The sequence below is a fragment of the Sinohyriopsis cumingii genome, chromosome 8 (genome assembly GCF_028554795.1).
Source record: "Sinohyriopsis cumingii isolate HCF-2022 chromosome 8, ASM2855479v2, whole genome shotgun sequence".
NCBI classification, from domain to species: Eukaryota; Metazoa; Mollusca; class Bivalvia; order Unionida; family Unionidae; genus Sinohyriopsis; species Sinohyriopsis cumingii.
The window spans coordinates 28,505,760-28,533,071 of NC_142968.1; the positions used below are offsets into that span (position 1 = coordinate 28,505,760).

The window sequence follows — 27,312 nt, forward strand, 5'->3', positions numbered from 1 at the left end:
TAAATTAGTTATCATGAGATCCTTTGCGAATAAAACATAACTGCCTTGGGGTACACTGGTTTATGCTTTCGAAGCTAAACAAGAACCGATGGTGGTACAGTGCAGCAATTGCCGCTTGTATAAATAAAGTATTAAATTAAAGCACGACGACAGTTGAATATCGTTGGTGTCCAATGTATTCTTGTTTCTTACGAGATTTGTAATTTCAGGAATAACTCATTTATGGGAGGAAAATAATACATATTTTAAAATTCGTTTGTCAATATTTCTGTAAATATATGCACTAAGCGATAGGTAATTTATTTGTTTGTTTTCTTTTTGTTTGTGTTTACTTTTGTGTTGTTGTTGTTGCTTTAATTCTAATATATGTAAGTTGTGAAATTACGATTGTGTTAATGGTAAATATATTATAAGCGTGTATTTGAAAACAATATGTAAATATAATTATCTTGCTCTGAAAGATGAACTCAAAACCGCTCAATTTTGGTTTAGTGCCGACTGACATTCATTGGGTCAAGCCTTTAATGGCAAGGAAACCTTGATTGCGAGAATGATTACGCATTCTTGGAATATCTGTAACACAAGAACATGCACGAGGGAGCTATTTAACTCAACAGGCGTTTAAGCTATATAGACAATTGGAGTGTTAATTTTCTTGTCTTCTCCGAACTTCATCGAGGTAACCTTTATCCATACCTTGCTTATAAAAAGTAGGATCAAAACCAGATAGTTATTGCATAGAATCCAAAACCAAAAGTACTGCCCGGAATCTGCACAAAATTCACATGGCTATTAGAACTTATTGATCCTGCATGTAGTAGTACAACTTCTAACCCTACCATATTATGAACAGGTGATATCAGGGCCACATATCATCCATCAGTGGGGGTTGATTTATCAGATAAGGAAACTAGATGCTCATTGAATTAGCAGGCTGTTTTCGAAGGTCTAGGAACATTATGAATACAGTGTAGTTTGTCTAACCTTTACAATCCTACATTGCACTTTACTTTCTTTGTAGACCCAAAAGATAACACAGAAGAGGCACCAACCGCGCACCAAGCAGGTAACGATTCAGAGACAATGAGAGAGCTCCGGGAACTACGTGACGCTGCTCTTTGTAAGATCTGCTTTGCCGACAAAATGAGCATAGCTTTTATGCCTTGTAGCCATATAGCAACGTGCTCAATTTGCAGTACTTCTCTACGTCATTGTCCAGTGTGCAGAGCAGAAATCAACGATAAGATGACGATACGTTTTGACTGTATACGTTAAGTTCTGTTATGCGAATATTTAATGATTTTCTACAACTGCATCACGAGTGTTGGTGAGACAAGATTTGAACATTGCACAAACGGTCATGATCCATCCATTACCAATACATAACCGTAAATACTATTGAAATATTCAATAGGTGTTCAGAATGCCACTCTTATAAGAAACAAATCATGTAAATATAAATAAAGTCACAGTTAATTGTCATGTGATAAATATATATATATATATATATATATATATATATATATATATATATATATATATATATATATATATATATATATATATATATATGCATGTATGTATGCATGTATATGCATACGAATGTCAAGATAAATTGTATATCCCATAGTAAAAGGTTAAGACCCATTGTAGAAAATTAAAATGTACAATCACGTATTTAATTATTTTATTTTCACTTGGTTAAAGTCTTAGTGAGTGCTTGGTTAGTGCTTCATATACATCAGATTTAATAGATTTTATTCCCGGTAAAGCTAATATTGCAAAGGAAGTCGTGTAATTACATGTAATTCCATGAGAGCTAGGCAATACTCATCCGTGTATCACATTTATGTTTTCTAAGCATTGCGCGTTTTTATTACCAATTGAATGTAATAAAATTATATTTAGTAACTAAGTATATGTTTATGTCTCTAACAATATATATATATATATATATATATATATATATATATATATATATATATATATATATATATATATATATATATAACCAATGTTTCTAAAACTTATTTGTATTTGATATTATATTGAAAAAATAAAAACATTATCAAGGAAATCCATTTTTTTATATACTGCAGAAGCATCTCAGTTCCAGTATTTGTAAGTGATGAATGTATAATAAATAATGTATTTTCTATGAAATATTTGAATTTCAGTTTATATGTACAAATTAAAAATAAAAGAGTAGTATACAAATAGGTAGACCAAGACCCATGTTAGTGAATAATTCCAAATTGGGTTGAGTCATCAGGACTTTCTTTGTTTTCCTGGTCCAATAATTTCTTTGCCTAATGTTTCTAAAAGTGAGTATCATGAGAGTAGGTATTTATTGATTCCGTAAATGCAATTACTTGCTTGCCAACGAGAATATCTGGTGCCGGAAATCCTCACATTTTCTCTCATCGTGTAAAGATGCCCGTTACAGACGACGCAAGAAGAATTAAACACTAATTTGGCTGCAATGTTTCTGTGTATATTTGAATTCACATGGTCATCAAGATTTTGTATAATGTAAAGAATTGTCTATCAAAACGTTTGTTCCGAAGACGAGTCACACAAGTTTCACATATTTGCTTTTAGATCTAGAAACAAATCATGCTCGCAATGCATGGCTTAGATATATCTTTTTGTACATTTACTTAAAACTGCAACTTTGTTAGGATTAAAACAACCTATTCAGATCATTCATTTCTGTAATCCATTGATTTGGGAAAAAATCATGTAATGAATACTACCTTGTTTGAGGATGATCAAAATTATCGAACACTTAAATTCCTGACATTTATTTTCGTTATTTTCGTTAAACCGCTAGGAAAATAACACGTGAAATATGTTTCAGCCCTTGTTTTTCTTCTAGCAAGAAATAGATCGAGAAAAAGAGAAAAAGAGAGAACAAGAAGAGAGAGGTGGGCTATAGACATGACGAATTGTGTATCGCTCATTGGGATGTATATTATTTAATTAAGAAAATGTAGTGTTACAAATATAATACTTTGTTTCATGATAGGTCGAAAGCTAAAATAATGGTATTCATTAAACAAAAGTATTGTCTACAGTAGAGTCAGGCATTTTATACATAGAACAATATTTACGTATCAAGGCAGATATTGAGAGAAGATCTTAGCGTGTGACATTGCCCGGGGTGGGAGTGGGAGACAAGCGCCCCAATCTTCCAAAATGCCCCATACGGCCTGCGTCTCTTACTGCCTCTGTCAACTAAAATCCAGCTCCTGGCCTTCGCGAGTGGCTTAGATTTGAAGCCCGGCAGACCATGTTTTCTACTAACAGGAGAAGGGGTGAAGGCGGCCCACTGGCGCCTTAAAACCAGTTGCTTCGGGTAGATGGGACTCGTAAACCTTGGATGGTAGCTCATCTAGGAGAAGGAAAACTCCGATTCCAAACCTCTGCTGCCTTGTGGCTATATCCACTCATGGGAAAGGCTAAGGGAGTAAACCCCGACAGAAAATCCGGAGATGGAGTCCCTAAGGCGGTATGACATTGACTTCAACGTCATTCCGGCAACTCCTGCGACGCCGTTGGTGCCAAGCTGTATCGGCATTCGTCGTTCCCTTGGGCACACCAGCTGCGTGGAGAGGGGGGATCTGCTGCATGGGCAACAGCTGATTCTCCATACCACCCTGCCCAGGCTTCATAGCTCCACTGGAGAGGACACTCCAGCGTCGTCATACGGCGTCGGCACAACACGAGAAGTAGCAGTTTACCGGTTCTAAGTCAAAGCTCGATTGGCGTAGAGCTTGGCGCCAGGGGTTACTTCTGACGGTGGGAGAGATCATCAGGTCTCACTGGACAGCTACCGCCCGCCTCAAGCTGGGCAGCCCCCAGTCAGTAAGGTGCTGCCCGCCATGGCCTGCCTGCTTCACTGGGTGCGTGGAGCTTAGAGAACCATCTCGACAAGTGGGCCACAAAACTCAGCACCAGGAAAGACTAAAAGAAGAAATAAAAAGACTCCAACTCTTCGTTTTGCAACCTGGAACATCAGGACCATGTGTCCTGGATTGACCACTGACCTACAGCAGATCGACGATGCACGGAAGACTGCCGTCATTGACAGAGAACTCTCCCGACTGAACATCGACATTGCCTGCCTCCAGGAGACCCGACTGGCTGACAGCGGCACCATCAGGGAAGCCAATTACACATTCTTTTGGCAGGGGAAGCCCTTGGATGAACCTAGGCAGCATGGTGTAGGCTTTGCCGTCAAGAACACGCTAATCGCCTTCATTGAACCTCCATCATCAGGTACTGAGAGAATCCTTGCCCTCCGGCTGTCAACATCCTTAGGCCCGGTCAACATCTTCAGTGTGTACGCCCCAACCCTCTACTCCACCTACGAGGAGAAAGACAAGTTTTATGAGGCTCTGGATCAGGCAATATCCAGTATCCCCAACAATGAAAGCCTTTACTTACTAGGAGACTTCAATGCTAGAGTGGGAGCTGACCATGAGGCCTGGTCCACCTGTCTCGGCTATTACGGAAGGGGCAAGATCAATGAGAATGGTCAGCGACTGCTGGAGATGTGCTGCTCCCACAGCCTATGTGTGACAAACACTTTCTTCAAATGCAAGGAGATCCACCAGGTGTCGTGGAGACACCCACGTTCACGCCACTGGCACCAGCTAGACCTCGTCATCACCAGGCGTGCAGAACTGGCCAGTGTCCTCCTTACCCGCAGCTACCACAGTGCCGATTGTGACACGGACCATTCCCTCGTGGCCAGCAAGGTGCGAATATTACCCAAGAAGCTGCACCACGCCAAGAAGAAGGGTCACCCACGTATCAACACCTACTGTGCAAGCAACCCAGAGAAAACACAGCAGTTCATCAGCAAACTGAAGGAAGCCCTCACCAAAGTGACACCTGATGACACCATTGATTCCAAGTGGTCCCATATCCGTGACTCTGTGTACAATTCAGCCATCACAGCTTACGGGAAGAGGGAGCGAAAGAATGTCGACTGGTATGAGGCAAACTGGGAGGAGATGGAGCCCGTGACTGAGGCAAAGAGGAAAGCCCTTCTGGCATACAAGGCTGCACCTAGCCCCAGAACACTACAAGCCCTCAGGATTGCAAGGAATAACGCCCAGAAGACCGCCCGCCGCTGTGCCAACACCTACTGGCTGAACCTTTGCAACAGTATACAGACAGCTGCTGACACCGGGGATACAAGAGGAATGTATGAAGGTATCAAAAAAGCGACAGGCCCCCCCAGCTACAAGTCCGCCCCCCTCAAGTCCAAGACGGGCGAAGTCATCACAGACCAGGGGAAACAACTGCAGCGATGGGTTGAGCACTATCTTGAGCTATATGCAACCCAAAACAATGTCACTGGAACTGCCCTGGACGCCATTCCAGACCTGCCTGTCATGGAGGAGCTAGACACACAGCCCACCCTGGAAGAGCTCGGAAAAGCCATCGATTGCCTTGCCTGTGGGAAGGCTCCTGGAAGCGACGGCATTCCGCCTGAAGTCCTCAAGAGCGGAAAACCAGCACTGCTCCAGCCCCTACACACACTCCTCTGCCTTTGCTGGGAACAGGGATACATCCCACAGGACATGCGTGATGCCAACATTGTCACTTTGTACAAAAACAAAGGAGACCGTAGCGACTGCAACAACTATCGGGGCATCTCCCTCCTCAGCATCGTTGGAAAGGCCTTCGCCCGTGTTGCCTTGGCACGCTTGCAGATCCTAGCCTCCCGCGTCTACCCAGAATCCCAGTGTGGATTTCGAGCCGGCAGGTCAACTGTAGACATGATCTTCTCACTACGTCAGCTGCAGGAGAAGTGTCGCGAGCAGCGGATGCCCCTCTACATTGCCTTCATAGACCTGACGAAGGCGTTTGACATGGTTAGTCGGAGTGGACTCTTCAGACTCCTGCAGAAGATCGGCTGCCCCCCACGTCTGCTTGCTGTCATTATGTCGTTCCATGAGAACATGCACAGCACAGTGTGCTTCAATGGCGCAACATCTGAAGCATTCCCAGTCGTTAGCGGAGTCAAACAAGGCTGTGTCCTTGCACCGACGCTCTTTGCCATCTTCTTCTCCATGCTTCTCCAGTACGCATTCAAGGACTGCAGCGAGGGAGTGTACATCCATACCAGGGCTGACGGCAAGCTGTTCAACATCGCCCGTCTCCGTGCTAAGACTAAAGTCACAGAGGTACTCATCCGTGAATTGCTCTTTGCCGACGATGCAGCCTTGACATCACACACGGAAGATGGACTTCAGCAGCTGGTATGCTGCCTCTCCCATGCATGTAAGGAATTTGGACTGACCATCAGTTTGAAGAAAACAAATGTCATGGCACAGGACACAGACTCCCCTCCCTCTGTCTCCATCGATGGGTACAATTTGGAAGTTGTCGAGAACTTCACATACCTCGGATCTAACATCTCCAGCTCACTCTCCATTGATTCTGAGGTGGGCGGCAGGATTGCCAAGGCAGCAGCAGTGATGGCCAGACTTAACCAGAGGGTCTGGAACAACCCCAACCTCACAGAGAAGACCAAACTGCGTGTCTACCAAGCGTGCGTGCTCAGCTCACTTCTCTACAGCAGCGAAACATGGACCACCTATGCAAGACACGAGAGGAAACTCAACAGCTTCCACCTGAGATGTCTGCGGCGCATTCTGCACATCCAGTGGCAGGACAAAGTACCCAACACAGAGGTTCTAGAACGCGCCAACATGAACAGCATGTTCTCCACACTCAGCGAGAGGCGCCTTCGCTGGCTCGGCCATGTCAAGAGAATGGACCCAGGTCGCATTCCCAAGGACCTGTTATATGGGGAGTTAGCAGAAGGTGCACGACCAACTAGACGACCACATCTGCGCTACAAAGATGTTTGCAAGAAGGATATGAAGACAGCAAACATCAACGTCAACGACTGGGAGAGCTGTGCAAACAACCGTTCCAGCTGGCGTCTAGCTGTCAGGCAGGGAGTTCAAAACGCAGAGGAAAAGAGAAGAATAAAGCAAGCTGAAAAGAGAGCTAAAAAGAAGGATAAGCAAAAGCATACTTTGGAGCTATGCCATCGTCTCTCGTAGACGGACGGATGCCAAGTAATATATATATATGTATTTACCAATCAAGGGTATTAGCTTTGGACGATCGGTTTTAAACCCTGCGCGATTCATCTATAAGTTATAAGTTTCCCCATGATTCAATGATTTCAATACAGCTTATGTTGTTAAGTAGAAAGCGCAACGTGTCCATTATTAACATAATTTTACTCTAATGAATATAAGACTACAGATCTCACAACTATGCAATTGTCTATCAATTGCACATCTGCATGGTTTCTCTTCAACAACTTTCCGTACCGTCAGCATTTCACTCCGTAAAACTATGTAAAGAATCCTAACACAGACAACTATTTTACAACGCCACATTAAGCCAATACAATCATGGTTTCAAGCCATATTTCGCCTGTAAAATTACATCACACTTCCCACCATAGAGACATAAACAGTATCTGCCGACGACAGAACAGTCTCTTCTTGTTTATTCAGCTGTGTATTTTAACAGTCACCAGCCATAAATACTACACCCGCAGTCACGCAACTAATGTACACCACTAGATTTTGACAGGGACTATTGAAATCCAGAGACACTGATGCGACTCTGGGCTGAATTCACCAAAGGTAAACCATGACATCCTGGAAACTCACTAGCACTTCACTCTTTGATGCTTGCTTCTAGTAACTGGCTATTGTTTGGCCTAATGAATATTTCCATAGGACTGAGTTTGAATAATCAAACAAGTAATAAAACATCTAAGAATTCTTTAAAACGTTGCGCTATAACCAAATGCGCATAATCCAAATGTATTACATTACCCGCGTTTTCAAATGATCTCTCGTCAGGTAGTGACATAAACGTGACTATTATGTAGTCTAATTAAAATCGATTACTTTCCCTAAGATGAACCATCAACCCGATTATTGATTCCCAAACATGATTAAGATAAAACTAAGAATCACTGTGCTTATTTATTTGAACCCGTCACTCGCATTCCTAAATAAACTTTTCTTAGAATCACTGATTGCTTATAACTAGACTAAATGTCCACAATTGGCACAAATTAATCAAGTTGAATTCAACATGAAATTTTCTGAGCAGGTATCCGGTTCAAACTTTTTTAGAGATATCATCGGAATAGGCCGCAGAAACGTAGCACATGACCATTCCTGTTTACCCGAAAAGCTCAAGTCAGGCGTTTGCATGTCCATTAGGACAGCACGTCTCCCAAAATACATTGGCGCACATGCACAAAATATTATTTCAACTTAGTCTTGGTCAAACGATCCCATCTTCTTACAACTAAGTCACTACTAGTTGACAAATGCTACAGCGACAGAAAATGGCTCTAAAAGAAACCCACTCCCTAGTCAACTGTTCTGTGGTGTGTAGTACCATTGCTTCATGCTGCTAATTAATTATCATGAGATATGAATTTTCCTTCTAAACTTCCACAATGGATACTATACTTTCCAAACACACAATTCAAGCTGTGCCTGATGAAAATCACCTACATGCATGCATGCATACATACACACATGCATACATGCATACATACATACATACATACAGACATACATACATACATACATACATACATACATACATACATACATACATACGTACATACATACATACATACATACATACATACATACATACATACATATAAACATACATACATACGTACATACATACATACATACATACATACATACATACATACATACATACATACATACATACATACATACATACATACATACATACATACTTTCCAAACACACAATTCAAGCTGTGCCTGATGAAAATCACATACATGCATGCATGCATACATACAAACATGCATACATACATACATACATACATACATACATACATACATACATACATGCATACATACATACATACAACAAATTATATATAGTAGACTACTTATATTTTCTAAGCAGATTTCTTTTCCGAATCCATTGCAACAGGGTTTTAGAAATAATTGCAGTAGTATAACTGCAGCGTTCTGTATTAAAGAATCTATATGCTACTATTTCGAGAAAAATACTCCTGTACATGCTACATTTCTTGATAATGCTAAAGCCTTCAACACAGTTTGGCACAACGGGTTATTCTACAAGTTGTACAGACTTGGCGTCAAGGGGAAGACCTGGCTCATCACGAAAGACTCGTTTGAGAGAGTAGCAAGCTCTGTTTTATTTGCGGGCAAGCTGTCCAAACGTTTCGATATTATCTGCCTGGTTCTTTCTTGAAACGATAGATGATTTGATGATGGAATTAGATCACACTTTGCGAGGTCTAAGTCTTGTCGATCTCCACCTGCCTTGTGTCTTATTAGCAGATGACACAACTGTAATGTCTAACTCGCATCATTCAATGCAACAGCTGCTTGATACAATTTTCGACTATGCGAAAAGGTGGAGATTAGGATATAACGCAGATAAAAGTTGCACAATCTTGTTTACTAACAAAATAACGACTGGTATACCTTCGTTTATGCTCGACAAATCTCCAATTCCGGCAGTCAAAAGTAAGAAGTATGCTGGCATAGCTCTAAAATACAACTTAAAACCAAACGACGCGATACAAGCTGCATGCGATTAAGGCAAACACTTGTTAAACTCTTTATATTGTATTGGTATCAGGGACGGAGGAATGAACCCTCTAACAAGTCCGAAGATTTGGAAAAGAATTATTCTACCCTCGGTCCTATATGGATGTGAACTATGGTCAGGTATCACAAACTCGAATATAGAAGAACTTGAGTTATGCCAGAGATATGCAGCGCGACGTATGCAAGCTTTCGATAAATATTCGACTACGGAGGCAACGAGTAGTACCTTAGGACTCTGGTCAATGGAAGCATACATAGATAGGATGAAATTGCTCTTTTTTAACCTATTGTGTAAGGGCGATTGGACTTTTGTTCTGGAAAAAGATTGTCATTATGCGCTTATGTCAGTATCTGAACAACCCTCTAAAACAGATGGGATTTATACCATATATTGACAGAATAACTAAGAAATATGGTATGGGAAGTGTTCTTGTAGACTATGCAGCAAGAGTACAAACAGAAGAAAAACTCTTCTGGAAAGACATATTATTGATATTATTCAAAACCATCATGAAACTACCTGAAGAGCAAATATGGAACTAAGGGATGATTCAATTGACTTCAGAAACATTCATTTGGACTTAAAACCAAGTAGTATATGGCTTTTTGGGCGTAAATTTCCATCCATGTTATGGTCTCTCTCTGAAGTAATGAAACTATATATCATGCCTGTTGGTAAAGTTACGGTATGCAAACTCTGGAAAAGAGACTGACGACATAGCGAAACATCTTATTTTAGGTTGCGAAATGCTGCTTGACGAACGAAACGTTTTCTTTGAGAGAGTGGTTGACTCTTGTGAAGTGAGAGACGAAGTTAACTTATTCAATCAAAAAGAAGATATATTGATGGAGACACTTCTTGGAAGCAGGTTTGACTGCATGTCGTCCATTGACGATGATGTATCAGATAGGCTCATGTTGGTGACCGCAAACAGCATAGCTTCATTCTACAATAAAATGTTGTGCTCTACTATCAACTAACATGTTCTAACATGATATAAAAAGTAAATAGTAAATTAACATTAAAAATAAACAATTAAAGGCCAAAGTCTTCTAGTCAAATCCGCAAATTTTGTTGTATGACAGCTGTGTGTGTGTTTATGTATTTGTTTAAGTATCTGTTTATGTATATTTCCTAGAGATTTCTATATGGTTTTCTGTATTTATATATCTCATTTTGTAAACGCATTAGTTGACTATGTATATATCATGCTTGCGTTCTCGTCTATAATGTGTCTCATAATCTTATGATATGTATAATATGTATCTTAGTAACATCATATAATCTTTGTTGATGATGTAACTAAGTCCTTTAGACAGTCAGTCAATGATAAATGCATGCACGCAGGTATACGCACAAACAAGTATATATATATATATATATATATATATATATATATATATATATATATATATATATATATATATATATATATATATATATATATATATATATATGCATAAATACATGAATCATATGAAGAAAAAAACTACATACATAATTACACTGTTATAAGTTTTTCATTTCATTTTCGTTGCTACCTCGAACTTAATGTTAAGCACATAACACTATAGACGTATTAAATTTTCGAAATATTATCATCATCAAGCAACTGTTAAAAGAACAGTGTCATGCTCAGCCAAATGATTGCAGATTTGCATAATTGCAGGTATTGAGATATTTCGTTTTGTCAATACGGTAGCTGACACTGGATTACTATTGTATTTTTGTCAATTTTCTGTTCTATTTTATGATCTTGCATTATCCTGAATTTTTTTAATCTGATGGAATCTCTTTTGAAGAGAAAATAAAGTCAGCCAGTCAGTCAGTCAGTCACACATACATACACAAATACCTACATACCTACCTACATGCACACCTACATGCATACCTACATACATACCTACATACCTACCTACCTACCTACATACATACATACATACATACATACATACATATAAAATATATGTAATTCTAGCGGTATATGCCTTTAGTTCTGTTTGAAGACTGATGATTCTTCTCTCACAATCATTTGTATGTAGCCTGATAAAGGCCGCATTTACTTTAGCAATTCTGCCAAATGTTTCATCATCGAAGTGGACTGCCCAACATAAATTGTGAGATCATAATTGTCTCAAGCTGAAGAAAAATGGTCCATAGTATGTTGTACGCAAGACGCAGTCTCAGGCAAACACAGGTCATCAGCTAAGCGATGCCGAAAATTTACTTCATATAACGTCGTTTATGGTTTTCACTCATGACAGCATTCTCGAATTTTGAATTATGAATTTTGCCAGTTTTCTAACAACTAGAGCAAGTATTGTTTCCTGCCAATCTGCTGATGCCCTGTACATTAGGGTGATCACATCCCAGCCACCTATAGTGTGTTCCGTCACCTTTACCTTCTTGTTAAAATTTAAATCGCTATATGCTGACGAAGGATAAGCAGAAACTGGCAATGTTGAGATCACCTTTTCTAGTCCCTTCCTCATGCTACGGCAGTGAACTGTGGTTTCCTAAATGGGACTACCTAGTCACACAAGGAGCTGCCGATGGCACTACTACTTCCTTCCATTGAAAACCGACTTTATTCCCTGAACTGCCTGTGTGCAGGTTTGAATGCACATCACTTGTTGCCAATACCTGCTGCTTTACCATTCTCAGATCGCCACATGATTTGAATGCATCTATTTGGAGATGACAATAATGGCATGACATGCCCAGGTCATGTCAATCCAGGTCTTATACCTTATGTAACGGTAGGCTGTCCTAAATGATGACATTGAGTGGATTGTTCTGGTAGATCTGGCGCCAAGATTTTATGTTCATCATACAACCATGAAAGCAGATTACAGAAACTCTCTGGTCAGCTCAGGGTATCAGTAAGGGTATATTAGGAAATGTTGGTCATCCACCGCGTCCAAAATCATGCAATGAAGCCTGATGGTGAGTCTTCGCAACTTTCACTCACTCAAGTCCAACACATTGCTTACCTAATATTATATGTTAAACGTGATGAAATAAATAAGAATGATGCGTTGTATACTGTATCCAATGTGTATCACTAATTGGAGACATTTCAAGTTCATTTGTACGGGCATGCTGTGTTTAGCAATGAGGGGAAATCATTCAGTAATGTGACGCAGTTAACTGCGTCAATGGTATATGTTATTCAGTCGATATGTTATTATATATCGGAACATTTAATCAATTGTAGGAAGACCTGAAGTCTACTCTGAATCTCTCCGCATTAGTTCTCATATAGTTGGGATATGTCCATACTGCATATCTTCAAAGACAACAGAGTGGAGATAACTCATATTCCATTGATTGCGGTCCGTGTTGTTAGAGAAGATAATATTTATAGTAGAGTTGTATAGGAAGGTAAGCCAATGCAAACAAATAAGTTGGCATCAACTTCCGTTAAACGGGCGGAACCATCGACCGCTTTAATCAATACTTTTGCCACACAAAGCATTAGGGGTTATATTGACAACTTTATCGATTATAATAATTGGTAAATGCCATGGTTTGACACTAACAAATTTAAGAGACGTTGGCATAGATCATTTTTAGTAGATTATGCATGTTTTTTGATAAATTTGAAAACTCTTCAACTTATTTTGTATCCATTTGTGTAACTTTTCATCCAGTGATTTTAAAATTGATTTGAAATTGTAACAATACATTTAACGCATTATTTGTTCGATGGAATTTATAATGTGCTAAACGTGCTTTTAAACAACAACGTCAACAAAAACTCTATTTTCATTACAAAGGGAATACTTTATCTCCCATGACTCATGTGTTATATATGTATATATATCTATATATCTATATATATATATCTATATATATATATATATATATATATATATATATATATATATATATATATATATATATATATATATATATATATGTATGTATATATATATATATATATATATATATATATATATATATATATATATATATATATATATATATATATATATATATATATATATATATATATATATATATATACATACATACATACCTATATATATATATATAATGATCATAAGTGAGGGTCATGAAATACTTTTGCATACAAGAGTCACAAATTTGGCGATGTAATCTTTAATTAGCTTGAGAGAAAGTGCTAAATAGAAGAAAACTTGTGTTACACTCTCCATTAAAATTGTATAACTTATATAGACACAAATTTGACCAAGACAATCTTTCATCTTGCTCTATTTTTATTTTATTAATATCCCATTATTTTGGTTTTGACAGACTTATTCCGTTCTCAGCTAGCTGAAAACTTCTACATTGGTCCACGTATTTGCGAATAGTGACCATTGACAAAAATGTTCATTTCACAGCAGACCAAGGCTCTATTGTGATGATTTAATCAGCTTTACAATGAATTTGTTGTAATCCATATACAACAGCCCCTATTCTCATCATTGCGATTTTTATTTTTCGTTTGATACAAAATTGCATACAGCTATTTGACGAGAACTTTGTAAGGTCTCAGCCTTTGCTATTATATATATATATATATATATATATATATATATATATATATATATATATATATATATATATATATATATATATATATATATATATATATATATATATATATATATATATATATATATAGTTATTCATTAAACAAATACAAATAAATCTCACCACTCATCAGAGAGCCAGATTCTAACATATTGGTACAATTTTTACAATTTTCATGTGAAAATCGGATTGCAAAGATTATGAATAATATCAGTAAGTGAGTATGTGTTCCGAACAAGCGTATCAAAATAGATACAACTTTTAATTGTATGCTAAGCAGTGAATTACTTCATTTTCTAATTAAAATAAAATTTTGATATTCCACTGTATTGAAAAGAAACAATATTTTTTCACCACATGAACTACTTTTTGGGTCAGAATATACTTACCTCCCTTTCATTTTCTCTCAGTGAACTACTTTTTAATTATGTACATATCATTGTCATCTCTGTCTGCAACCAAAATTAAAATTGAAAAACTGAGTACTGATGAAGATGCAGTAGACCTATTGCTGTCAGATGTGACAAGTGATGATGAAAATCTTCAAGAAATAGATTTTCAAATGATACAGCCAACAAATTTCTTTCATTGTGACAGATTTAAGAAAGTGACTTCTGAAGATGTGGATGTTTTCTTGGAAGGGCAAGCAAATATCAACAACAAGAAAAATACTAAAGGTGACTTGAAATTGTTCATGGCTTTTCCTCAGTGTGAAGGGGAACAAAGATTTACAGAGTTTATCCCACCATCAGATCTAAACCAACACATTTCTCATTTCATCTTATCTGTCTGGAAAAAGAAGGTTATGAATTTGAGCCATAATCACTTAGTGGTATGAAATCTTCAATTAATCGCTATGTACGCACAAATCCGCATGGTGTTCCATAATAAATGACATTCAATTTGACAAGATCTGTTCTAAACATAAAGCTGAAGGATCTAAAACAATTGGGAAAAGGCAACACATCCAGGACATCAGACCCAATTTCTGACCAGGACCTAGAGAAGAAGTATGAGGTTAAGACTTTGGGTGCTGATAATCCGACAGCTCTTTTATATTCAATGTGGCTCATCTGTAGCATGTACTTTGGAATGCGAAAAGGAAAGGAAACACACAACATCCAGTGGGGTGACATCTCTCTGCATGTAGATGACAGCAACCAGGAGTATATTGTGTATAATACTGAAAAACAGATAAAAACAGGAACCGGAGTGAATGAAATAAATATAAGGTAATGAATGTTTTGGATCCTGCAAATAATTTGAATAATATTAAAATAATTAAAACATAGAATTACCATAAATAAGTGCATGATGTAAAACAGATGGATGTCATACATTTCTGTACATTTGCTTAGTGTATAAAGTAAGCCAGTTTTAAAAGTTTTACCTGCTAGAAAACAACAATAACTTTTTATTTTCTTCCTTCACTCTGATGTAACAAAAAGTTGCAAACCTCATTGACAGTGCTGCACATTAAACACTATGCTGGTTATTGAGTTCCTGGTATACTTCAGATCAAATACCAAAGTACCCAAAAAAACTCCAGTTAGCCAGCATATGTTTCATTATCCTTGTAAAAGCTGAACGAGTTGAAGAGATCTGAATGAAAAAATAATGCATCGTCCTTGAATCAATCCAGGTTTTAATTTGTCATTAAGACAAATTATTGCACGTGTACAAGTGAATAAAATCTAATGAAGTCAGTCATTCTATTTTTTCTGACTAGCAAAACCAAAAGCATATGCCATACCTGACATCCCTCAGAAAGACCCTGTAGATCTTTACAAACTGTATAGAAACAAGCGTCCTGCATATATGAATGGCTCTGAGAGTCCCTTTTTTCTCTCAATAAATGTGGCAAACCCCAAACCTGGACAGTACTGGTACAAAAAAACACCAATGGAGATCAAAAAGTTATATGAGATCATGAAGAAAATGATGACTGTTACAGGTCTCTCTCCAACTGACAAGCGTATAAATCCTTGCAGGTACATTCTAAATACTTATGTATCACATTCAAATGTCATCACAATAAAGTAGATGCAATCTCAATGAAGTAATCCTGTTCAATTCAAGATATCACATATAACCTTTGCTAATCTGAAACTCTTATCTGCACCTAAGCATAATACGAAGACAGTTGTAACAAGTTAAAAAAATACAGTAATAATGCACTTTACCTGCATCATAGCAAGCACTTTGGTGAAACTGTGTAAGTAAGTAAAAAAAAATGCTACACTATTGTAAGCTATGAACACCTGCATGTACATACCACTTACATACATGTAATTATACTGTACACAATTTACACTTTCTATTTATACTCAAGTAGTGTTCGGAAACATCTCATCCAGAAGCCCAGTGATGAAGGAATTCCAGCGAATCAGATAGTTCAAATATCAGAACACATTAGATGCATTAATATATGTCATCCAGCCTGGCATGCGTGAAACAGTCCCACCATTGGCACCAGCGACCGTCAGCTTCTCTACAAAAGAATATCAATCAATTCCTGGACATGAATTTCATGGTATTCTTACAAATGCAATTTTCCACGGCGACTTACATAGACACCTTCTGCAAAGAAGCGAAACTCAGTCGCTTTCACAGTCTACACAGTACGTCAGTAGTAAAAATGCAAAGAGCAGCAGGAGTGTGTCTTCACAGCCGAGGAAATAGAGACGTATTATTATTTCTAGTGACACCGACAGTGAATACAATACACTTGAAATGTCCACTAGATCCTGTATATGTTTTTTTAAGTTTCTCACATGGTCCTGTATTTTTTTTATTTTAGCCGAATTCAGCTTCATCCACTCATCGCTATCACCGATTCGAATGGTAAAATATGGCGTCTCGTCAAATTCACTTTGATTTACCTTTTTAATATTTTCTTGTACGCTAATAAAACAACAATTATACATTGATGAATTAATTGTGGTTATTTTCTTATTAATGATCCCTGTCTGTTATTCTTGAAACTTGTAGTTTGTTATTCTGGAAATATCAGCTAATTTTTGTCAGTCATGTGGAACTAATTTTGTGGAGCAGGTACACATAGCGCAGCAGAACATGAACGGTAACCAGCTGACAGTACCGTAAGACATTTGCTAGTTCACTGTGTCACAAACTTTAGGTTGCCAACGGATGTGAGCATTCAATAAAATGAATATTTACTTGAAACGAGTGAATAACGGATACATTTCATCTCGTGGGTGAAAATCTCCAGTATTTTCATCCACTCAATGAAATATATCCGTTATTCACTCGTTTCAAGCAAATATCCTCTATATATTCTTTCTGCGTTGGAAATACATGCTGTACTTTTCATTGTCAAGCATAATCGACATATGATTAAATGGGAAATGAATTATTTTAAATTCAACGTAGTATACTTTACTAATATTTATTCCATATTACATATTTCACAAAATTTACTGTGATTCTTTTTCCGTATTGTGTACCTGGTATAAAATCAAGAAACAAATCATCTTTGACTCACAGTTCTCGCATCAGATCTAACATAATAAACATTTCATCTCTGAGAAAAGATCGAAGTTGATTAAGCATTTTGTTGTAAGTCGCTATTGCTATTTGACACGAAGTATATTTCTTCATATATTTGGGCTCAATGTTTTTAATTTATTGCTGATAATACAATACCTGCACCTGACGCTATCAGTAGTAATGTATTTGCTGTCTCTCCTGCTGACGCTACTTCAGTTGTTGTGAATATCATATGACTGTTATTTTGCTATAATTTTCCTGGCGCAACTGACACAGTAGTTTTTTTTTTTTATTTGTAATATTTGTAGTACTTGATTCACTAGTCCCTGCCGTTGCCTAAGGGACCTGATGAGTTACGATTGAAATTAATCATTTCTTTGTATGCCATTATGAAACTGTTTAAGTTATTATTTCAACTGACGTAGAAAATTTATTTAGAGCAGCAGCTTAATCAGCTAGAGCACTAAATTAATTATTAACATGATCAACAAGACAATATATGTACTTAACATACCCTTCAGATGATATATCATTATATATGTTCTCTGTTAAACTTTTACATTCTGAGGATGAAAATGGAGGACCAACATTTGTTGTTACTTCAGTAATATCATTGACTCTATCACGATAAATATATTCTGTTGTATCCATATAACTAACAACATAATATAACTGTCTCAGTTTAAAATTTGTTGTCTGAGAATTGCATATGCTGTTGCAAAACTAAAAAGACCACGAATATCTTCTTCTTCTATATTTATGTCATTGACGGATAGGTTGATGTATCCAGCAATCAGCTCTTTAATATTTTTGTAGCTTGCTTCTGTCCGTAACTTTCCAGCTTTGTATGGTTTTTCAACGGAATGTTCGAGACCTACTACACGCGTCACAATCTTCATCAATACTAGGTTCTACAACTATAATATCGTCCAGCTCCTGATGAAATATGTATCTTTCAACGCAATCATATGAGTCAATCCTATGTTCAGTTTCTGATATTACGTTTAGTGCAGTATTAGTCTGATATAAATTATACTTATTATTACCCGTGAGAGAGTCTATTAGAACTAGATCTGATAGTGTTAACAGGTTTGCATCAGTACTATTATCTACCATTTCCAAGAAAAGTATTTAACAGCAACTTTTCAACTTTTAATCGCTGTTCCTCACTTTCACTTTCATGACAATATTTATTAATTATATTAACGTCTCTGATTGTGTATTTCAGTTGAGTGTCTCTCACTCGTGTAACTCTAACAAAGTTGTCACTTTCTCATTTAAATAGGGTGAATCTTATTTTTCTCATTCGAGCAAATGTATGTATCGCTCTTGCTTCCTCAACAGTTTCGGGGTTTAGCGAATCAAACATCCGTTATTTCGATCTCCGTTTCCGGGTAAGTATAAAATTATAAAAGTCTTTTGCGACTCTGATCGATGGAGGACCAACAGGCATTATATATTGAAATCATATTAAGTCGTGAACTAAATAATCGGAAACATCGTCAGTCCTGGGGAAAGATTTCTAACGTTTAAAACATAAATTCTAAAATACGAGTACTTGTTTGTAATTACTTCAGGATCAAATATATATTACGGAGAAGTACCTACATTATCAATCGTTATTATTCACTTCGTAGTCCATGTTTAATTATCATTCGAACCTTATATTTTCCAGGTATAAATTTGTCCGGTATAAATAGTTAGTTGACCTCCTTAATTCATATTTAAATTTTGGAAAATCGTCTGGAAATTGTATTTTGATCCAAAAGTCACTTATTTCTCCGTTTGTGATCAACTCTAGCCCACCATATATAAGAGTGTTAAACACAAGCACATATTTTAGGTTATTTCCAGGATACTGTGTTGGTGTTGTTGCAATAAAACCACAGCGATTACTGACATCGTCAATGAGATGTGGAATATGGCTGACAACATTTTAACCCGTGTTATACTACTACCAATTGCAAGCGATTGGGTAACACTATATACGTACCGTTTACCCATAAGATCGGATATAGTAACAAGTACATATGTAGAAGTTATTTTGTCAACCATACCGATCGCACTTGTGATGATGTCTCCTGTTGTTCTTAAGATAAGCGGCATCCGTCGTAGTAATTATATGTGATGATGCTGCACTTATTTCAGCCTCCACGTACTGGTTATTTGTAAGATCAGGTGCGGCAAGTGCGTTATATATAATTGTTTCTTTATTAGACCCATGCATAACGCGAAAATAATCATATCACCTGATTTTATCTTAACATTGTCCTTGACAAACTTTACATTTGTTACAAAAGCTTTGCTGGTCAACATGTTATTATCGAGCTGAGTATTAAATATTGATTTTCAACCCATATCTTTTTTTCAGCCATTGTTCCACCAATTTGTTATAACTTCTTATTATCGTCCGCGCTAAACTGTGAATTACTTATTGCATGTGTGTTAGTTATGTCAGCAGTGGGGTATTTAATTTCCAGAATTATTATTTTATTAGATATTATTTAATTAGTATTATTGTCACGTGTATCGATCCAGTTAATTTTCTGCCTCTCAACGAAACCTTACTATTATCGATCATCTTTGGTTGAGAATGGCTTACAGCTTGTGTGTTGTCAACGTCAATAGATGGATTTGTTGTTTCAAGGTCCATCTCTCGCTGAACTGACATACTGAAATGACATACTGAAATTATCTGCCATTCTATCTCCAGATTGTATTGATAGATTTTAGTGGTAGTAGTTTTTTCTTTTTGTTGAGCTGCTGATTACTGTACCGAATAATGTGTAATACCTAATTCTTTTATTACCGCCGGATAAATTTAACTTTGACCGCCTGATACAATTTTTTAAACGCCTAGCATAAAATGCACATAATTAACCATGACACGGAGCGATTAATCAAACATCAACAAAACAACTACCTACCAGATTGTCATTATATGATAATAGGACGAACTGGATCATACAAAACTAACCTGCTAATGAATCTATTACTTTACGACATCTTTAACTACGATCGGATTTATATTTAAACAATACATGAGTAACTAACTGTACTTGTCAATCAACTAGGTATTTCTGATTCATCACCTGAAGATAGCAAAAAAATATTGGAGAAAGGATTACTTGATACATTTGAAGAATAGCGGAAAAAAATTGTAAAGCAAGTTATTACAAAATGTGAAAGAATAGGCTAAATATAAATTATAAGATATATCTATTTTACGGGAAGAAATTAATAAATTATCTAGAAAAAATAAATATCCAATAGATATTGCCGAGATAAGACAGTTTGAGGAAATTTGTTTTTGGCGCGAACAAGCTAAAGGTTGATATAAAACAAAAAAGTGACGATGAGGGAGATAATCACAACTAATAATAATTAAAAAATAATGAAATGGCTTTTGAGAAGCTCAAAGAATCTAGTAATTACGAGAAAGAAATTAAGTTTTCTAACATGCATAGAGAAGGTATTATTGCTGATCTTTATGATATTATACAAAATGGTGCTATTAGAAAACATAGCTAGAAACGGGATGCACAAAAAGTCAAAGAGAAAATATCTTATGGTTTATAGATCTTTAACTCTCAAGCTAAAATGGTTGATCGACGTATATAAATCATCTCGTCAACATAAGCCGGAAATGTGTGCACAGAAATCGACAATAAAATATTTTGATATTTTAGATAATCTCCGATCGAACGGTTACCTAACATCCGACGAATATTACATTTTGCATAGTGATCTTATCGAGGTGATTTATTAACCATAAAGCACTCCGAATTGTATTTATTGGATAAAATAAGAATGTTATCAACCATATAACTACCTGACTAATTTCAAACTACGACGGACATTTCAAACTTATCTGTTATTTATAATTCACCAGTCGAAATTATCCGAGGGACGCAAGCGTCCCAAAGGAAATATGAAATAGGTTTAGTTTCAGCTATTGCTTGGCACGCGATGCTTAACGTAAAAACTAACTTGAATGATGCTTTCATATTCGTAGCAAGAAAAGGAGTTTTTAGCATCAGAAATTATGTTAAGATACCACAAGGCGCTTACAACGTTACTAATCTAAACAAAATAATAAAATTTGTTATAACCGCTGGAAGCAACCGTATTTCATCAGACAGGTTTGAACTAATTCCAAACTATAACACAATACGGTCAAGAATAACAATGAAAAACAGCGGGTTCGTCGACCTCAGCAAACAAAATACAGTCCGATCATTGATTGGACTTAATAAACAACAGTATGGATACGCGACAATTGCAACAATACGGTATGTCAGCTGTCAACGTTGTAAATACATTTTTAGTAAACTGCTCGATTGCAAATGGATCAAATTCAACATGCGGTAGCCAAAGACAAAATATTTATACTTTTTCTCCTGATGTTCCACGACGCTCGTTGAAGGAAGTAACTGCATGGTAAACAATCTACTATCCTGTTAGTGTCCAAAATCAAATATATTCTATCACAATTACGCTGACTGATCAATCCGGCCGGCAGCTAAATCTCAATGATGAAATTGTAACATATCTGCACTTGAGGTCGGTCGGATAAATTTAATCAGGCAGTTTTGTAATAAAAATTGAAACAAAGACGAATTGTTGGATGTTTCTTCTGAAAAATATTTTCTAAAATAATTTAAAATGTACATGTTGTTGCAAATAAAATAGCACCGATTGCTTTAGACACATCAACCAATTTTGCTACTTGGGCTGTATCTTGAACAGGTACAGCTGTCGGACAAAAGATTGGTGATAAAATGAAGGGCAGAGTGCTTGGCACTCCACCTATCTCTAGAGACATGGTTAAAAACAATTACTTTCTGAAAAAGCACCAACGTCAGAAACAGCTACGGCGTGACTAAATAAGACAAAAACTGCTCTCACTGTCCGGCGAAGAAATTATCAGAAAATTTGATAACACATCCATTTCTACTCTGGTCCACTACTGTCGCTGTTAGTTTTAAACGCTCGAGATTTTGTCTAACATAGCAGATACAGAATGTCTGTCAAACATTTGTTTGACCTTAACGAGGAAATAACTGCAGATAACTCAACAACATATCTCGATGAAAATTAAAAGGGGTCTACTATTGTGGGCATACGAACATTAACAAACGCGATGAAGATGTGTTTCTTTTGCTGCATAAACCAGAAACTGAATTACGAGGTAGAATCCGAATGACTCTCGGTGGTGCTATTGCAGATGATTCACAAATAGCACTTTTTAACAACGGGTGAAGTTTGTTCATAAACGCAAAGGTATCAACTACATAATCAAACCGTAGAAGATTTATACATGCACATGCAGCAGCGATATATATTCTCAATATTATATTGGTTAGTGAGGATTCTTCACAATCTATTACAACAAAAATATGATATAGTTTAAAGATACTAGAACTGGAGCTTTTGCATCGGATGGTTTTGTGTATAATACCGCGATTTCATCTGTTAATGCTGGCTCTGATGTTATGACTGTCATAAACAATTTTTATTGCAAATACTGCTGCAATTAGAATAGACGCACATGCAGTGCAGCTGTTGATGATACAAGAGCTTGGTTGAGTACTGCTTGTTATATTCTTGGAATTACCACACCAGGTACCTCAGCTGTTGGAACTGCAATACTAGACATTTTAAACATCATAATAAAAACAAGAACTATAATATGTAATGAGGGATATGCTAAACGAATAGCTTTAGCAACTGGCTCAAACCAAATAACAATGATGATGCCGCTTAGCACACTATTATGGTTTTGCAGAGAGAATAACTAAGCGTTTCGCGGTATGAAACATACACCTATACTTGGTCGAGCTGATCGAAACGACTGTCTGATGAGGGCTGCGGGTGCCTTTATGTATTAGTTAGAAAGTTTACATTTGGCGCTTTGGATGCCCCGAGTCGTTTCATATATCGATTAAACAATCGAACTTGAGGCGATGTTGGCCACATATACCGAAACAAATATTCTTTGAACAAAACACTATTTATGAAACTGCAGTAACAAATTCAGCGGACAGCACGTTACGAATGAGAACAGCACCAAGAGAACCATTTGCCAAGACATGTATTTACTGTGCTTTTGAAACATGCCCGACTTAATAGTCAAATACTAATAATTTATGGTTTTGATAGTCCAGATGTCAGATGAATATTTGTCAGAATAAATTCTAAACAATATCCAGAACGGGCAATCGAATGAGATTTTGCGGCTAACACTGCGACATTAGTTTATATAAATATATCTCCAGCTTACATGTATCTTATGGTAGCAATGCAAAAGTATAAATATGCTAACAGAGTATCACATATTTCAATCGAAGAATTTAGGTGACTTTATCCGACATTTCACTTTGACGTATCAAAGCACTCCGAAAGAGCTATTGGATCAACTTCAGATATAAGGGTTATATCTACACTAGGAGGCGATCCAGCTGTTAATTAGTACGCTTATGCGCTAATGTATCTGATATATTCTTAACGATAGATTCTACAAAAGGCACAGTGAATATCCAAGTGTAATTAAATGGGTGTGAAGTGCTCTGCAAGCAGATAATTGTATCAAACATAAACATACATTTCGGAACCACGAGTGCTAGCGGAAAGAAAAAGGGATCTACAACCAGAAAAAAATTGCTATTAACAAAACTATAAATAAATAAAATGCGACGGTAAAAAAAAAACATGTATCTTAAGTTTGTCAGCAGCATAAGTAACTACAATGGCTCGAAGCAGGGAAATAAACGGCGGTTTTCTGGGACCTGCACTAGCAACTATTGCAAAAACGGTACTACCAAAAATATTGCCAGTAAAAGGAATAGTAGGAATAGCTGTAACATCAGGTGTAATATCAAGTGAGACAAAAAAGGATGTGTACGTTGATGGTATCAAACAAATTTGTAAAATGCAAAGCATTTTATTGTTATCTAACAATAACAATAACACAATGCCTGAAACACGAAGTGGTCGGAAACCAAAAACAGCAAGAAAAATGTACATCCACTCTTTACTGAATATGACGTGGGAGAGGACTAATGCTACCCGGAACTTGCAGAAAGCTCCGTTAAACAACTTTGAGATTCTAGATAAACTGAAAGATTTCAACGGATTCTGAGAAGTATTTTCTAAAGACTAGTTATCACTTCAACCTCCGCAGGCAGATTAAACTTTTTGTGTTGCTAACATCCAAACATTTAATGATGGATCTGGTACACATTGGGTAGAACTTTGCAAAAATAATTAATTGGTTTTGTTCAGTCTACATCGGATTGCGCTTTTGCATCGAGGACGCTCGCGTCTCAAAAATAAAACAAAATAAACTACTCCTCGAATCAACTTCAGTCAGTTGGAACTGTAGCTTCTGTTATGTCTAGCGAACGAATGTCCGAGGTGCAAGCATCCGGGACGCAAGCTCAGAGTGATGGGGCAGATCACCGCAATCACTCCACATTGGATTTTCTGAAATTTATTTTATAATTTACATGTAAGCTAAGCTTGGGACATAGCTACTACAAATTTTGGCTAACAAGCAAAATATAAAAATGACTACATATTGCCCCAAGTGCAGAAGTAAAAAAAGAAAATACAAATGAAACTACGGAAACAACATAAAAGGTTATTGCTTAAAAGTACATATGCCGTCCGTGGCAGACAAAAAAGAGTTTGTTTTTTAAACAAGCTAAGCTGAGTGACTCACTACCTAGAGATCGCGGTATTTAAAGCATTCCTAATGCTTTTTAGTCGACGATTAAATTATTATAAAAATGCAGAGCTGATTACGATATAGGTATAGAGCAGAATAAAATAATAATTTAATGTCAGTGTTGTAATTGGATCTGGCTTAGACATTTATAATTTAGTTTGTAAATTACCGAAAACCCTAAACCTTGTTGTGATCGTTTTATGCTTGACGAGGTAAGTGTTATGCAACCAAATGAAATACAAGAGACAATTGATCGTTATCTATTGCAAGGTATTATTGGAACAAACAATTAAACTTGGGTTTGTTCAGGAGCATGCTCTACTGCCCCACGCCCAGATGTTTTTTGACATGAACTGCATAAACCAAACAAGAACGTCGTCGCAAATGCAGTTGATGCCATTTGGGCGATATATATTACTAATATGTCAAAGATTGCACACTACGACGACAACAAAAGATACCTGATGATCGTAGTTGATATTTTTATTAAATAAGTGTGTAGTGTACAAGTTGCAGATGAAACAGGACAAAATATAACTAACGCGTTAAGAGATATTATTATCAGCACGGCGTCTAGCACAGACCGCGTGCAGTCTACGCCAAGAAAATCAAATCAAATTTATACTTATCAATTAGCGGATTTTTTTAATAAGCAATTCGAGCTGTCTCTAACATATAAAAATGTCATGAAGTACTGCACACTAAATTAAGGATAACGTATCATTGCAGAGAGATTTAAAGGTGCATTATATATATATATATATATATATATATATATATATATATATATATATATATATATATATATATATATATATATATATATATATATATATACATATCAGCAACACACAGCTAAAAGTAAAAAGAGGTATGTTGATGATGGTATAGGATTACAATAACACTAAACATAAAACACTTGGAATGTCACCCAAACGAAGCAGTAAATATTCTAAATCGGTGAATGAGAATATGTACAAAATAAAATTTTTAAAGTTGGTGATCTTGTTTTAATTTCGTTAGTAAAGAAAGAATTCGATAATTTCGGACTACAATTTGGTCCTAGGAAGTATTTCTTGTGGATCCAATTTTAACAACACCTGTTATGCATAAGCTGAAAAATCTAACCCTGGATAATAATCCCGAAGAAGTTAAAGTGACACTTTTAATAGTTGGATACCAACTAGTGAAATCAAACCTCCTTAATCGCAGGTTGTTATACACCCTACGGTTCGATAAGATCACTTAAAATCTGTTATTATTTCAACAGGACAGACTTACATTTTACTGGCCTGCACACTGTTATTAAATGTTGTATTTTGCCTGGAGTGCAAAACACTCTGCATCAGGTTAAAAATCAGGCTAAAAATCTTAACAAAGATTAAATCAAATTTTATATTCGTTGACAACCATTAACTTCTCCCGGAATATATGATGCTCGGAGATAGTAAAATTAATTTATGTAAGTTTTTAAAAAAGGTGATATTTTGCATTGTGAGGGGATTTCGCTGCGATGTAAATATTTTCGTCTCGATGAATACATTCATAGAGCGAGCAAGAGATGCCTTGCATCGAGATTCTTCGAATCCTGATACTAGGCATCGTGACTGTAAACAGTAATGGGATTCTTTGAATTTTGATCTAATTCACACTCAGAATGCTTGCACGTTGTAATATCAACATCGAGATCAAAGTAAAGACCTGACAATCTTTGCAACAGGAACAATCTATTCATAAGACGTTTATATATTTGCTGTAATAAGATGATTCATGTAACAAAAGCATAGTCAGATCTAAAATCTACTCGACGCTCTTAAGATA

At 36.5% G+C, this 27,312-nt stretch overlaps 3 protein-coding genes across 5 annotated transcripts in view; 2 read left to right on the forward strand and 1 right to left on the reverse strand.

The window, feature by feature from the left end:
- LOC149793201 (uncharacterized) overlaps window positions 1–1,528 on the forward strand; it is a 28,409-nt gene extending 26,881 nt beyond the window's left edge. For all 3 annotated transcript variants that reach the window (XM_089967150.1, XM_089967151.1, XM_089967149.1), the window contains one exon: window positions 1,022–1,528. In XM_089967150.1, coding sequence (XP_089823276.1) covers window positions 1,022–1,275 — 254 coding nt within the window. In that variant the 3' untranslated portion in view covers window positions 1,276–1,528. The remainder of the gene's footprint in view (window positions 1–1,021) is intronic.
- LOC149793196 (uncharacterized) overlaps window positions 1–27,312 on the reverse strand; it is a 495,646-nt gene that overhangs the window by 368,441 nt on the left and 99,893 nt on the right. The gene's annotated exons all lie outside the window — the stretch shown is intronic.
- On the forward strand, window positions 14,521–15,488 carry LOC149793202 (uncharacterized). Its single transcript, XM_089968961.1, has 2 exons — window positions 14,521–15,084; window positions 15,183–15,488. The coding sequence occupies exons 1-2, from the start codon at window positions 14,680–14,682 to the stop codon at window positions 15,486–15,488; spliced, it is 711 nt and encodes a 236-aa protein (XP_089825087.1). The 5' UTR covers window positions 14,521–14,679.

Excerpts from the sequence above, each read along its gene's own strand:
- LOC149793202 (XM_089968961.1), top strand. The coding sequence starts at position 14,680 with ATGTACATATCATTGTCATCTCTGTCTGCAACCAAAATTAAAATTGAA. Across the intron at positions 15,085-15,182 it reads TGAGCCATAATCACTTAGTG|CTGAAGGATCTAAAACAATT; the intron begins GTATGAAATCTT and ends CTAAACATAAAG.